Source organism: Sitophilus oryzae, unplaced genomic scaffold, assembly GCF_002938485.1.
Source record: "Sitophilus oryzae breed Bouriz unplaced genomic scaffold, Soryzae_2.0 scaffold_1297_pilon_pilon, whole genome shotgun sequence".
Classification (NCBI taxonomy): Eukaryota; Metazoa; Arthropoda; class Insecta; order Coleoptera; family Curculionidae; genus Sitophilus; species Sitophilus oryzae.
In genome coordinates this window covers 3,083,024-3,099,658 of record NW_022145945.1, presented here as the reverse complement: position 1 = coordinate 3,099,658, position 16,635 = coordinate 3,083,024, and the positions used below count along the sequence as shown (strand labels likewise).

The 16,635-nt window shown below is 34.0% G+C and overlaps 1 protein-coding gene across 2 annotated transcripts in view; it reads right to left on the bottom strand.

The window, feature by feature from the left end:
• The window catches only part of LOC115874569 (UDP-glucuronosyltransferase 2C1-like), a 49,229-nt gene that overhangs the window by 5,235 nt on the left and 27,359 nt on the right, over positions 1-16,635 (bottom strand). For both annotated transcript variants that reach the window (XM_030889760.1, XM_030889759.1), the window contains exons 2-5: positions 8,133-8,333; positions 4,143-4,273; positions 3,789-4,046; positions 1,148-1,390 (exon numbers count right to left, since the gene is read on the bottom strand). In XM_030889760.1, the coding sequence (XP_030745620.1) occupies positions 1,148-1,390; positions 3,789-4,046; positions 4,143-4,273; positions 8,133-8,331 (831 nt within the window). In that variant the 5' untranslated portion in view covers positions 8,332-8,333. The remainder of the gene's footprint in view (positions 1-1,147; positions 1,391-3,788; positions 4,047-4,142; positions 4,274-8,132; positions 8,334-16,635) is intronic.

Below are 16,635 nucleotides of genomic sequence, written 5' to 3'. Positions count from 1 at the left end.
GAACGACAAACGGACGCCAATGCGTATGAACTCGCCTTCAGATTTTTGAGGCTTGTAAGTCTTGCCAAATTATATGTTATAATTTTGTGTCACTTTATGTCAAATATCTGCGATTTGGAAGATGATGCGTTTTGAGTCGTGTTATTACGGGTGTTTTGTGTCTTTTGAAGTCAAGTGGTGGAAAAATCGAGGGAAAATTAACTGTAGACCCAGAGCACAATTTATAGTTAATACTCGCTGCCAAGGCAGAAAGTCTTATACACCAATAAAGTTACCGTCAATGAAGTTTGTATACAATCTCGTCATAGATAAGTGCATCTTATTGTATATGCTACAAGGATCGTACTAAACATATACTACTAGAGTACCTATAAAATATCGACATCACACGATAGGTAAATAATGGATTCTAGTACTGCAAAAAATAATGTCAAAAGGTACTGGTTTAAAAAAATTAAGATTAAAGTTAATAAATAATCAACCTTTAATGTATAAAATTTGGTAAGTATTATTATTAATAAAATAGTTTGTTTTATTTATTCCGGTGGAATATTGTATTTATTAGTTGTATGGTTATATTGAGAAATCTACATATATAAAATGCTAATGTTTATCTGTGTAGTCTCTACTGAAGTCACGACTTGCTCTAGAAAGTTGTTTTTTTAGTAAAAGATAGCTAATTGGCTCTTCTAAAAACTGTCGTCGCCGGATTTTTTGTTTTTCATTTAATTAAGCAAAACAAAAAGTATTTTTTCCTGATGTCGTGTTTTTTCCTGATGATTAAAGTTTTGGTATGTGGTGTTTTGTTTTTCTTTGTTTTGTAGTAACACATACCGTTTTTTTTTTAAAATAAAATAACTCAATTAAATTTTTTCAGTTTTACTACTTGTAATCACTTATCAGTCAAATTTTAAATATATTAATTTCCTGCTATGCGTTCCAGTTATACGAACTTATTTCTTTGTAAAATAAAATAAAGTACTTTGAAATTAAAATGACAGACACATCTATCACTGTCAAGGATCTTGTCGTTGGACAAACTATACTTTATCTATTAAAACGTTTCTATTTACCACCAAAGGTGTCAATATCAAATTTAAACATTAGTTAAAAAAAAATTAATTGCAATGTCAAGCTAAAAACATACCTCTGGCAGTTTCCTGGCTGGTCTACAATGTATGCAAGCTATCTCAGCAACGTTCGGAAGAAATGGTCTTGAATAAGTCACCGTAGCATGACCATTCTGCAGTATGAAGCTCACATTTTTTGACAAGTCGTATATGGCCGGCATATCCGTCCCAAAATGATGATTCAATACGCCCTGGATCTCAAATTTGGTCATGGTGTAGTGCATTAGATTAGCCATCATATAAAACGCCATGTTTTGGACCTAAAAGAATAACATAGATGGAAAATATTCTCTTTTGAAAATCATTACATTAATGTAGTATTATTTGTCGTATTCTGTTGCTCTCATTAAACTATATATACAGGGTGAGTCTTAAATAAGTGCAAATATTTTTAGAGGTAGTATATTTTGACCCCAGAAACACGATTATGAGGTTTTTTTCGTAAAAAAAATTGAAAATTTGGATTTTTTTTTAGTTTTTAGTTAAAAAATATAATTTCTTGATTATATGGCAACATAGATAGTAGATCAAATTTACAAGAAAGGAAACTCAGAAAAGATCCAGTGGTTCTCAAAATTTAAGCAAAAAATATATTTTTTTTTGGAAATTTTCGGAAAGTAAAATAACTCGGTTATTTTGGACTTATTTGAAAAACGGTAAAAAGAAAATATGTCTCTTTTATCGAGATCTATCAGCACTGAAAATATTTACACTCAATTAATGCTCACCCTGTATATAAATTTTAGTATACCGGGTGCGTCTCAAAAGTGGCTTACCCCTATAACTTTTATTATTTTTTCAGATAAAAAATCGAGATTTGGTATGTTAGTATATGACATAAATTAAGATTGATTGATGTGTTCAATTGATTGATCTGTTTCACCGGAAATCACTACAACTTTTGATTTTTAAATGGAACCTTCGGTATTTTTTTAGTTTATTCGATAGAAAATGATACTCTGAATAGAATGATATATCAACAGAATGATATATCAAATGTCAAACTTTTGACATTTTCGCTTAAAACAAAATTGTATTTTAAAATTTCAATCTAGAGTGCCGTGGCTGTGTTAAAAACACTATTATTCTTTTCAAACGGAACGAGGATGGCTCATTAGCATATTAGGATAAAACATTTTTTTTATGAATAATTTGATACCACACACTGTTTAGAGTCGAATTGTCGATATGAATCGTATGTTTCAATTTCCAATAAACCATTTTCGAAAATGTCAAAAGTTATATATACAGGGTGTCCCACTTAAGATGGATACAAGCCAATATCTTTGTTGTTTGTTGAGCGATCTTTTTCATTTTTGGCAGGAGGCTGTATGGCTATAAGACGTACATTTTGCCCAGGGTAAGAAATGCGATACCTCATAGACGTACGTTATAATGGGGTTTGATATTTTTCGAGTCAAGAGTAAACTACCCTTAGGACAGTATTTATTTCAACTCTGATAAATTATATTGAATTCTCCTTACCTAAGATACTTAAGTTCTAATTTTGATAAATATTGATTGAGGGTGTGTCATTAATATAAGACATTTTTATTTTTATTATTATTTTTTTAAGTACTTACGACGTCACTGGATAAACAAGTGGTTTATTATCAATAACCAATTATATCCAATTGGATAAATATGATTCTTGACTTTTAGTTCGTTATAGTTTTATAAATCTTTGTTTAGAGCATATTTTTCAAAGTTAATAGTGATTGTTTTAAATAACTATTTGGATTTTTTTAAATATTCCTCAATAAAACGAATAAAAATCATATTTCAGATTCCATTGAAAACTGGGTTATTAAATTATTTTGTAACTTATCTTATTCATTTGTATTAGCAAACTTAAAAAACAATTTTTTAAAGTAAACAAAATAAATTGAAAATATTTAAATTTTTTGTACCGTATCAATTATTAAAGAAGCTATCTGAAAACTTAAATCGATTATTAATTGATAATTGGTTATAATTGGTTATTGATAATAAACCTATTGTTTATCCAGTGGCGTCGTAAGTACATAAAAAATAATAATAAAAATTAAAATGTCTTATTTTAATGACGCACCCTGTATCAATATTTATCAAAATTAGAACTTAAGTATCTTAGGTAAGAAGGATTCAATATAATTTATCAGATTTGAAATAAATACTGTCCTAAGGGTAGTTTACTCTTGACTCGAAAAATATCAAACCCTATTAAAACGTACGTCTACGAGGTATCGCATTTCTTAACCTGGGCAAAATGCACGTCTTATAGCCATACAGCCTCCTGCCAAAAATGAAAAAGATCGCTCAACAAACAACCAAAATATTGACTTGTATCCATCTTAAGTGGGACACCCTGTATATTGACATATGATGTGTCATTATATAAGAGTGTTATTTTAAAGAAATAAAATACCCAGAGTACCATTTAAAAATCAAAAGTTGTAGTAATTTCCGGTGAAAGAAGAAGTGAACGAAAAAACAATTGAATACGTCAATCAGTCCTAATTTATGTCATATACTAACATACCAAATCTCGATGTTTTATCAGGGATGAGCCACTTTTAAGACGCACCTGGTATGAATAGATCAAGTACCTAATGATCAACTCTAACAAACTCATACGTCAAGAAATATCAATATTTTTTAATAGAAACAAACACTTACTCTTTGGATAAGATTCATATTATCAGAATATGGTCTGGCTAAAAATGGCGTGACTGAATAAGGTGTGGGGCTTCCAGCCATGGATATCGATCCCACGTACATACCCACTGTGTTAATATACATGAAAGGTGACCGGAAATAATGCACAAATCCCATTGCGCATTCTGGATAGGCACCGTCCAAGATCAGGAGCTCGTATTTCTTTCCTGAATAAATTAAGTCCTTTGTTTCTGGATCTGAGAGAAGAATATCACAAGCCTGGAAAAAGACACTGGGTCAGAACTCGAATTATAGCATGATTATTGTAATCATAGAATGAGTTTCCAAAATAGTTACAATCTCATTAATATTTACCTCATATCCGTATCTAATCATATCAAACAAAGGTACTGGTTCTTCACCTCGCATCTTGGCTCCGACTAGATCCCAATTAGTGAAATTTCTAACGTAAAATACAAAACTAGCAGGCGTAACTTCCTCCAAACCTAAAATAACAACAAAATTATTCTTATCGGACTTAAAAGAAAAGCAGTATTTGATAATTTAAAAAAGGAAGAGAGATCATAGTCGGAAGAATTCGAATATACACTCAGATGCAAAAAAACGCAACGAAAAAATTTTGGTCAAATTTAAAATGTTATATTTTTGTTATTTTTAGCCCCATTTCCATAATTTTTTTAGCAAGCTATGTATCAATTTGTCAACTTTAACTCGTAAACTCACTTTTTTTATAAACTTTAGTATTTAGCATATTAAACAGGGTTAATTTTCCCACGCACATTGTGCGCTCTGATGTCGCCATAGAGCTGGTAGAGGATATTCCTGCTTTCTCACTAGAGGAACTACAAAAAGCCATCGGAAGTTTAAAAAATAAAAAGGCTACTGGCCCAGACGGCATGCAGGCGGAAGTTCTTAAGATAGCACTTCAATCAAACTCTGATCTGTTGCTGACAATGTATAATGCTTGCCTGTCGACAGGAGTTTTTAGCAAACGTTGGAAAGTTGCACGCCTTGTCGTGATCAGCAAAGGAAAAGGAGATTCAACAGAGCCGTCCTCATACCGACTATTGTGCATGCTTGACGCAGCGGGGAAAGCCTTGGAGAAATTACTAAAGCCACGATTGCTTAGCGCAATAGAAGATGCTGGAGGATTTTCTCCTAAACAATATGGTTTTCGGTCTAGAAGATCTACAACTGATGCTGTCATGGAGGTCGTCGAAGCTGTTCGAAGAGCGGAAAACCGCAACCGCCATTCACGCCGCATTGTCCTACTCGTGACCCTTGACGTTAGGAATGCATTCAATTCAGCAAACTGGAACGATGTGCTTACAGCCTTAGAAAAATCTTTTTACATACCGAAATATCTTCTACGAACGATAGACGACTACCTAAGAAATCGCGTTCTCATTTACGAAACTAAAGAAGGGTACAGAAGGAAGACGATAACATCGAGGGCTGCACAAGGATCTATCCTTGGTCCGGATCTATGGAATGCGTCTTACGATGGCCTATTGAGAACAAATATGCCCGAGGAAACAGTATTGGTCGGATACGCCGATGACGTCGCCGCACTTATCGCAGCTAGAGATATGGAAATGGCCCAAATCAAATTAAGGAGTGTGATGCTAACTATTAATAACTGGATGACGAACCATGGACTATCACTGGCCCTTATGAAAACAGGAATTGTGGTTCTCACAAAAAGCAGAATAAACAAAGTGCTCCCATTCTAAGTAGGGGGAGAGATAGTTACATCAAAACCAGCAGTAAAATATCTTGGCATCACCATAGACAATAAAATGACCTTCTAGGAACAGATAAAAATGACCGCAGGCAAGGCCGCTAAAGGTGTCACAGCACTGAGTAGACTTGTGGCCAACATGAGTGGACCCTAGTCAAGTAAACGGCGATTATTGATGTCGACTGTTCAGTCGGTTCTTCTATATGGCGCTGAGATTTGGGCAGTAGCTCTATCGAAGGAAAAATATAGAAAACGTTTGGCTTAAGTGCAGAGACAGGCAGCACTCAGAGTAGCTTCATCTTACCGCACAGTTTCCGAACCTGCAGTGCTGGTTATCGCAGGGATAGCACCTATAGCTCTACTTGCCAGAGAACAGTATGCCATATACCAAAGAAAAACCGAATTGAACCAAAAAGAAGTTAAAAAGGAGGAAATCAACAGGACTTATGAAGCATGGCAGAGATTGTGGGAACAGGAGAGTAGGGGTCGCTGGACTGCGCGACTTATTAAATCGGTGAAAACCTGGACACAAAGGGAACACGGCGAAATAAATTATTACTTGACCCGGTTTCTTAGCGGCCACGGCTATTTTTTATCGTATCTTGAAAAAATGAGAAAGGTAACATCACCAGTATGCCTTTACTGCGAATGTTATGACGACGCAGAACATACCTTTTTTACATGCGAGAGGTGGAGCGTATACAAAAGGAATATCGAAGAAGAAATTGAAGGACAACCTATCCCTTCATAACATCGTCCAAAAAATGCATCAAAGCCCTGAAAACTGGAACCGCATATCAAGGTATGTGGAAAAGATACTAAGGGAAAAGAAAAGCGACCTGGATAACCGCTGATACCATAAACAGAAGCGAGTCCGAGGGCGATAAAAAACGGACTAGTCTCGAAGTAATGTGCTAAACGGTCCCGAACTAGAGTCCAAGACGTAAAAGGAGGTGTTTTAGTCGGTATTTATTAAGAGCCCGACACTTCGTGCGTAAATTGCATTTCACCTCCTTAAAAAAAAATACAGGGTAAATCGAGGGGTTGTTTTTTAGCTTAACTTTAAAACACCCTGTGCAATAATTTCGTGTATAAATTTTCCTAAAATATAATTTTACAGTCAGAACCATGTCTCCTGAACATTTTGTTTTTTGGAGCGTGCCAATACATGCCTTGGTTCATTTTTAAGAGCGAAATGAGCTTGCCACCAACAATTTGCAATTTTTTCAATTACCATTTCTTTTTTGAAGTTATTTTTTAATATGACAAGGCGTCTTTGGTGATTATTGTGAATTATATATTACTATGAACTGCCCATCATGTTCGACGTTTGGGAAACGCTTTAGAGGTTGGAAAGCGGTACCAGCTTCATTAAATAAACTTCGCTTGGTTCTTGAAGAAGAATGGGAAAGCATAACGCAATATGATATACAGCCTCAATGACAGTATGAACTGACTCAATTGCAGCCTCAATTAATGTCCTCCATTCACGCAGTTGTGCAGCTCTGAACTATTCAAGAACGCGATACTACCACTCCATTCAATTGAGTCATAAAGTTCAGAACTGTTCCACGCCATATGGAGGCACCAGGCTAGCGCGCACAGCTCCTTTCAGAACCATTCTGAGTAGCTCAGGGCGTACAGCTCTGGAACTTGAAATTCGCGAATGGAGGACAACAATTCATATACGTCAGCTCATACTGTCATTGCAGACTCAATGACAGTATGAACTGACGTATACAGGCAGTTATAACAGCCAAGGGAGGGAATGCAAAGTATTAGGGTATCTTTTACAATTTTTTTTCTGTTTGTATACCTATTTCAGTATTTCAGATGTTTTATTTGATATCGTTAATACTGCTATCATTATTAATGTTTATTAAAATCAGGACTGTATCGTTAGTCTTTAACGTTTCTTTTTTCTTTCATTTAGTATAGAGTATACAATGCAGCGTAATATGACGTAGTCATCAAATGTATCTCGCCATATTAAAAAATTACATAAAAATGTAATGATAATGGAAAAAATTGCAAATTGATCGTGATCAGTCAACAACTCCTATACAGTTCATTTCGCTCTTAAAAATTAACCAAAACAAGTATTGACATGAATCAAAAAATAAAATGCTCAGGAGTCATGGTTCTCACTGTAAAATTATATGTTAGGAAAATTTATTCACGAAATTATTGCACAGGGTGTTTTAAAGTTAAGCTAAAAAAACAACCTCTCGATTAACCCTGTATAATATGCCAAATACTAAAGTTTATAAAAAAACTTAGTTTGCAAATTAATTTTTAATTATATATATATAAGTGCTCTTATATATATATATATATGTATATATATATATATATATATATATATATATATATATATATATATATATATATATATATATATATATTATATATATATATATATATAAGTGCTTATATATATATATATATATATATATATATATATATATATATATATATATATATATATATATATATATATATCTTATGGTTTTCGAAATCCAAATGGTTACCTTCGAATTTGGAATACCTACTGTATTAGTTATTGATGACCAAGTAAAAATATTTTTATGGCAAAGCATTACCTTCTATAATGAAGTCGCTAGGAAACGCATTTAAAAACGTTATGTTGTGCCCTCTAGGTATGAGTCCTCTCGCCAACTCCCAGAAAGGAATTTTGTGAGACTTGGTACCTCCCATGGTAATCATCAATATATTTGCACAGGTACAATATTCTATCACAGCCAAAGTAAGGGTAAGTGTGCAAGTAAATCGAACAATCATTTCTGCAACAATAGAATAACCTGAATTATATTTTTAATGTTTTCAAATTAATACTATTGCAAATAATTACAAAATAAAATATTACAAAAAAATATTACTTATTATTAGTCGTATGGTGATCTGATTCAATTCTTACGACTCGTTCGTTCAAATTTTACGGATCTGTGATGGCCACGATTCATTTGAACGAACCGTATTGTAAGCAATGAATCAATCCTCACGACTCTTTGAATGAAAGATCCGTAGAAACGAACGAGTCTCAGTGTAATCTGATTCAATTCCTACGACTCTTCTTTTCGACTCGTTCGTTCAAATTTTACAGATCTGTGATGGCCACGATTTAATTGAACGAACTGTGTGGTAAGCACTGAATCAATCCTCACGACTTTTTGAATGAAAGAGCCGTAAAAACGAACGAGTCACAGTGTAATCCGATTCAATTCCTACAACTCTTCTTTTCAACTCGATTGTTCAAATTTTACAGATCTGTGATGGCCACGATCCAATTGAACGAACCGTGTTGTAAGCAATGAATCAATCCTCACGACTCTTTGAATGAAAGGGCCGTAGAAACGAACGAGTCACAGTATAATCCGATTCAATTCCTACGACTCGTCTTTACGACTCGTTCGTTTAAATTTTATTGATCTGTGATGTCCACGATTCATTTGAACGAATCGTATTTTAAGTAATGAATCAATCCTCCTGACTCTTTGAACGAACTAGCCGTAAAAATGAACGAGTCGCATTGTGATCCGGTTCAGTTAGTACGACTCTTTTTACGACTCGTTCATTCAAATTTTATGGATCTGTGTTAGTTATGATTCAACTGAACGAATCGTATTGTAAGCAATGAATCAATCCTCACGACTCTTTGAACGAACGAGCCGTAGAAACGAACGAGTCACCTTGTGATCTGATTCATTTCCTACGATTCTTTTTCAAGACTCATTCGTTCAAATTTTATGTATCCGTGTGTAGATAATCAGACAATGTATCGGGATGTATCTCCGGCTGCATTATGTGTATATGTCGTGACAACGATAATAACCTGTAGTTGTAGTTTATAGTGTGTCTTCCGTTTTTCAATAAAAAAATTTAAGTTTTGCCTTTTTTCCTGGTTTATTCTCAAGCCAAATATCTGTGTTCTGAACAATAATACAACACCGTGGTACCTTATTCTAAGCGGTGAATAGAATATTACGATTCATTTTTAATACAATGAATGACTCGTTCAAATAAACGACTCGTTCAATTTTTGCCCACCTCTAATGCCCACTACTATGCCTACTACTAATGAATTCACAAATAATAATTGAAACATTAATATTTAAAATGGTATTAGTAAAACTCGTATCAAAGATATATAAACTGTTTTTATAGCATTGTAATTTAAATGTCAATTCAGGTGCATATTATACTCGAATTCTTAAACGTTTTGACCATATGGTATTGCTTAAGTAACACCAAAATAGTGTAAATAAATTAGTAAATATTCAGAAATGGCCATATATATTGCGTTTTATAGTTGGTTAATTTACAATTGCCTAGTTTTCGTAGAAAGTGAATAACTTGCTAATTTAGATTGTTGTTTTAAGTTTCAACCTAGATAGCAATACCGTAAAAAATTCAATATGATATAGGTAGTTATCGACATTAAAATTTGTCAAAATATTACTGTTATTATACAGAGCGACTAAAGCGAGTCAGTCCTATTGTAGTAGATATTTAATAGTAGGTATCAGTTAGAGAGATGCAAACGATACATCATCGTTTCTCAAACTATCGATGTTTTGTTAGAAAAATACCTAACACAAAACATCCCCCTTGGGGATGCTCTGTGATACTTAACCAGATTGATGATTTAAAGTAAAATATATTATGACAGGATAGTGTCAAAAAAAGTCATACAATTTTTAAACCACTAAAATGAAAAACGATGATCATATATCATTTATTAAAAATTGACCTAGGTAATAGATGCCATACACGGAATCAGATCCCTCAAATGGCAATAAACAGGACACCTGGCAAGAAGGACGGACAACAGATGGACCACAAAAATTACAACATGCTACCCATGAGATAACCCTGTATAAACAATAATTTTTAGTAGCATTTTAAATCAATTTTTGACCGTACACTAACATGAAATTTTCTTCTAAAAATAAGTGTATCTATCAATTGCTAAAAATCTCCTACAAAACAACACAACACCTTGTATATTTTTTTTATTAAACTGCCTATGACTAAAATTATAATTATTATAGAAAATTGTTTCGGTTATTTCCTAATCTTTTAATTGCAGCATATATCGGTTATCGATATTTCATTAGGTGCAAATGGCCAAGCCCGACTGCAAATTACCCAAATTAGCTTCAAAATGATTAAATTTTATCGGGTTAGATAAAAATTCTGTAATTGCAGTAAAAATAATGGCTTGAGTGACGTAAACTACTTTCGATTTGCCCGCCGTTTGTTGACATAGGCTGGTAAATGGCTGAATCTGTCGTTTAAACGAATTGAAAATGTTATACTAGAAAAAATATATACTCTGTTTTTTTTTCAGGTAAGATTTCGACAGACGATAACAGAAAAAAAAGCAGATTACGTCCATACCAATCCATTTATTTAACTAAAAAAAGTTTCTAATATTTTTTAAGTTATAACTATGAATGGGATTAGACTAAATACAGAACATGTCTGTGAAGGAAATATTTGGGTTTTCTTTAAATAATGCTTTATACAGGGTGGCCCATCGAAATCGTTCCGCAAGGCATAACGGCCAGGGTATTTTTATTTTCAAAGAATCCAAAAACACGTCAATTTTGTTTGTGAGGGGGACAACTTTTGCCCCAAAAATGATTGTAAAATCTTCAACCCTGTAAGCGGGGGTGTCATCCCCCAACTTTTTTCAACTGGGAAGGGGGGTCAAGTGGCACCGTAATGAAAAGGGCTTTCTATTCTCTATATTTCCCCGTTTCGTTTTTAAAAATCGGTCGAGTCATTTTGAAAATATGAAGGATTGAAATTTGAAAAGTACTTTTTTGCAAAAAAACGTATAAATTGAATTAATTAAAAAAAACTTATCTTATTAATGAAGCAAATGCTGAAAATGTTGCCTGTCAACCTCCATACAGTAATACAAATTATTTTCAAACCGTTCTCGAACATTCTGAAGAACTTGCGGTGTCACTTCAATAATTCGTCTTCGCAGGTCTTCTAATGAGGCGGGTGGAGTGCTATACACTTTACTTTTTATGTGTCCCCATAGAAAAAAGTCTAAAGGAGTCAAGTAGGGTGACCGGGGAGGCTACTCAATTGCACCCCTTCATCCTATCCACCGACCGGGAAGTTTGAGAGTAATGTGGAGGTGCACCGTCTTGTTGAAATATTAGTTTCAACGTATCCAGGATTGTTCTCTATGATGTCAGTTATGACTGGGTCGATGGTATTTTCCAGTAAATCCAAGTACATATCACCTGTTAGATTTCCAGGAAGAAAAAAAGGACCCACAATAGAATTTCCAAAAATACCAGCCCACACGTTCAATTTCTGAGGGTTTTGTGTGTGCACCTCGTGAAAAACCTTGGGGTTGTCTTCAGCCCAGTACCGACAGTTGTGCCGATTAACTATACCGTTCAAAAAGAAAGTACACTCATCCGAAAAACACACATAACAGCCAGGGTATTTTTTTTCAAAATCCAAAAACACGTCAATTAGGCGGGTGGAGTGCTATACACTTTACTTTTTATGTGTCCCCATAGAAAAAAGTCTAAAGGAGTCAAGTAGGGTGACCGGGGAGGCTACTCAATTGCACCCCTTCATCCTATCCACCGACCGGGAAAGTTATTGTTTAAATAATTACGCACATTTTGAGAGTAATGTGGAGGTGCACCGTCTTGTTGAAATATTAGTTTCAACGTATCCAGGATTGTTCTCTATGATGTCAATCGGTAAAAAGGATTGAAATTTGAAAAGTACTTTTTGCAAAAAAACGCATAAATTGAATTAATTAAAAAAAAACTTAACTTATTAATGAAACAAATGCTGAAAATGTTGCCCGTCAACCTCCATACAGTAATACAAATTATTTTCAAACCGTTCTCGAACATTCTGACTTGCGGGGTCACTTCGCGACAAACATCAATAACTCGTCTTCGCAGGTCTTCTAATGAGGCGGGTGGAGTGCTACAAACTTTACTTTTTATGTCTCCCCATAGAAAAAAGTCTACAGGAGTCAAGTCGGGTGACCGGTGAGGCCACTCAATTGCACCCCTTCGTCCTACCCATCGACCGGGAAAGTTATTGTTCAAAAATTACGCACATTTTGAGAGCAATGTATGAGTTACGCACATTTTGAGAGCAATATTAGTTCCGCTTCAACGTATCCAGGATTGTTCTCTATGATGTCAGTTAGGGCTGGGTCGATGGTATTTTCCAGTAAATCCAAGTACATATCATCTGTTGGATTTCCAGGAAGAAAAAAAGGACCCACAATAGAATTTCTAAAAATACCAACCCACACGTTCAATTTCTGAGGGTTTTGTGTCAACCTCGTGAAAAACCCTGGGGTTGTCCTCAGGCCAGTACCGACAGTTGTGCCGATTACCTACACCGTTCAAAAAGAAAGTACACTCGTCCGAAAAACACACATTAAATAGGAAATTATTATCTCATTGGCCATTCGTTCACTCATAGTTTCACAAAATTGCAAGCGACGATCAAAATCGTCTTCGTTGAGTTCTTGTACCAACTGAATTTTGTACGGATGGAAGTTGTGTTTTTTTAATATCCTTTGGACACTTTTACGATTCACGTTGGTCTCAAGTTTAACGATATTGAAAAGAACTTTAACGCACAAGTCACAGAACAGCTATCTAGCAACTACCGCACCTGTACGATTCACGCCGCTCTCATTGACTAATTTTCTTGTACTCAGCGTACTATCCATGGCAACTTGGCCCAATACGAATACCTCCATAACTTCATTTTCTACAGGATTTTCCCTCTGCCTCTTTTTATTCATAACAAAACCAGTTTTTTGCTACTAACTCGCGAACAATTTTGCGATAAACCTGTTTGTCAGGATGGCGTTCATTGAATATCTGCGCAACCCGATTGCCACATTCATTATTTTTAAAATTTAGTTCGATTATTTCCACTTTTTCTGCAAGTGAGTACACCATAATTGTTAAAAAGTTTAACGATATTGAGAAGAACTTCAACGCACAAGTCACAGAACAGCTATCTAGCAACTACCCCACCTGATCGTTCAACCTTGTGGCAAGTGAAAAAATTCGTAAACATCTAGAAATAATAAGAAAAAACAGCAAATTGAAAGCGCAATGAAAGCCCTTTTCATTGCGCTACCACTTGACCCCCTTTTCCATTTGAAAAAAATTAGGGGATGACACCCCCGCTTAGAGGGTTGAAGGTTTTGAATCATTTTTGGGGCAAAAGTTGTCCCCCTCACAAACAAAATTGACGTGTTTTTGAATTTTCTGAAAAAAAAATTACCCTGACCGTTATGCCTTGCGGAACGTTCGATGGGCCACCCTGTATAAATCCGTCATGCGTCATTTCATGTTGTTTTTAACCAGTTTTATTGGTTTATTTCAATATTATTGGTTTAACGGAACGATGAACCACAAACGGACGCCGATGAGAGTTGTCAAACTCTTGCCAAATTATAGGTTATAATTTTCTGTCAAATTATGTCAAATAGAAATATGATAAATATTTTGCATTTTGCATTTTGGACTGTGTTATTACGTGTGTTTCATGTTTTTTAAAATGAAGTGGGGGAAACCCAAAGGGGAAATTAAGTGTTGACCCAGAGCATAGTTCACAGTTAATATACAATAGTGCCCAGAGACAGTTTGTCAGAGATTGTGGCCAGAGAGTTATATTAGCCACAAATTAAGTTTGTATACTATCTTGTATATGATACCAAAAACTGGAGTATCTGTAAAATAGCAGCACACGATAGGTAAATAATAATCATATTGAATAATTATATTGATAAATGTAACAATAAATGCAGGAAGTTGCCTGAGCTTGAAACACGGCTTGAAAGCACGAAATATTTTTATATCTTTTTTTGGTATATGGTGCTTTTTAAAATACATCGTAAAAGGGGTTCTAAAAAGAACATTGTTCGACTGCAAAATCTGCTAGTAAAAATTTTTAAGCTTAAAGTATCAAAAGACAATTAATTTAAACCAAGTTTAAACCAAAAACTCGTAATACAAAACTGAACTGTCAAAAGAAATGACAATGTTAGGAAATAAATAAACAAATGTGGCAACTTGATATTTTTACAGTAGAGTTACCACTTGAATCCCCAGCGGGAAATTTAAATTCGCGGGCCCAGTAAATGACTTATAGGGATTGACCTCGTCAAAATTATCATCGATTGTCATTCGCAGCCGTCTCTGACGCCGTTATTTTTTTAATCGTATAGTATTAGTACACTATCATTCTAAGATAGGAATTTTTCAATTATCTTTATGATTTCATTTAGTTGAAAGAGACGTTTCTTCGAACAACAAAACCTTGTTACTAATGTAATAAATCAAAAATGTCAAAGTCGAAAAACTAATAAAAATTCCTTTAGTAGAAATTTCTAGAAAAACTTAACTTGTACAGAGAAAAGAACATAAACAAGCAGTAACAATTTAAAATTTAATTAAAGTTATAATTAAATGAGAGGTTTTCAGTGATGTATCTCTAAACAAGTATTATATTCAACATCAGTACGAAGAGTACGAAGAAAAAATCTATTAAAAACTGGAAAATGACTAATATACAATGACAACAAAAAATATTTAGTTAATTAACTTGTTTTTTTTAAACCAAAATTTGAGGGTTGATAAACTACTTTTGTGTTAATAAATTTCAAATATTTTCTATAAAGAGCAACGATTTGATGGAATTGTCCAATGATTTCATTATTATCACCCGATATAGGAAACATCTTAGATTACCGGTTACTTTCCCATAATGCTTAAAAAGTTCTTTGTTAAAGGTCAAACGTTCAGAGTAAATGGTACAGGGGTGCGCCTACATTATAAACTAGAGATACTAATGCTTTTCTTGTATATTTAAATTAATTTTTTAAGGTATCTTATTTATTAGTATTTTGTTATATTTTTATTTGGGTACCTTGCTTCGAAATGTTTGATAAATTCATTCAGATTTATTTTGTAATTAACATGATACGACTGTGTCTCAGGTTGAAAAAAATACATCACAGTAACTTCTTAAATGGAAATTATGATAATTTCTACTAAAAATTGACATCAAATAAATAAAAAATCAATATTAAATGGAAAAAAGCAAAAATATTTTAAACCACACACTATTGATTCATACATACCTATCTTCATTCAGCAGAATATATTGATTTTTTGGTAACTGATTTTGTGTAAGCAAACCAGTTGCTTTTTTCTAAACTAAATATTAATTTTTGACAATCTTTTGTCAACTTTTACCACCCCCATCACATACAGACAACCAAACTTATATGGAATCACCCTTAATTTCTGACTAAATTTTTTGCAAGGAAAAAAAATTGGTATACGACTTTAAGATAAAGTTTTTTGTTGTAAATAAACATGATAAATGATAATAAAGAATAAACGACTGCTTGTATTTATTTTCTTGATTTGATGAATTTTGTGTTCAGTACTAAAATCATCATTGGCCAAGTAAAATTAAAAAAATGCCTTATGTTGGATTAACAGATAGAGGGGAAGAATTATTGCTCTAATTGAACAAGGAATGACCCAAAGAGACGTAGCTGAGATAGGAGGCTTATAGAAAACATATGCAATGTATTTGGAACTAGGAACGCTCAAGAACTGGCCCAGACAAAGTCGGCAAAGGGTCACATCTGAACAACAAGACCGCTTTGGGGGCAAAAATTTTAGAAGTTATCCCATTGCAGGGCCTATTTTCCATCAGGTCGGGCCCTAAGGCACAAGCAAAAATTCGGGCCCTCTTTACAATATTCCAAGGCAGATGACGGATCTATTCGATAATTTTTATTCGAATAGTTTTCAACGAATGTTTTCTTACTAACTATCGAATTATTCGAATGAATTGCAACTATCGAATGTTTCGATAGTATTCATTCGATAGTTCCCACTACTAGGTGAAATAGGCCCTGTCCCATTGTTTCTCATTTAGAGCTACAAAGACAACTTCTGGCAGCTACAGGTGCGAATGTTTCAGTTGAAACCGTAAGACAAAGGCTTTGTGCTCGAGTGTTGTACAGTAGGAGAGAGTTACGGGTCCCAC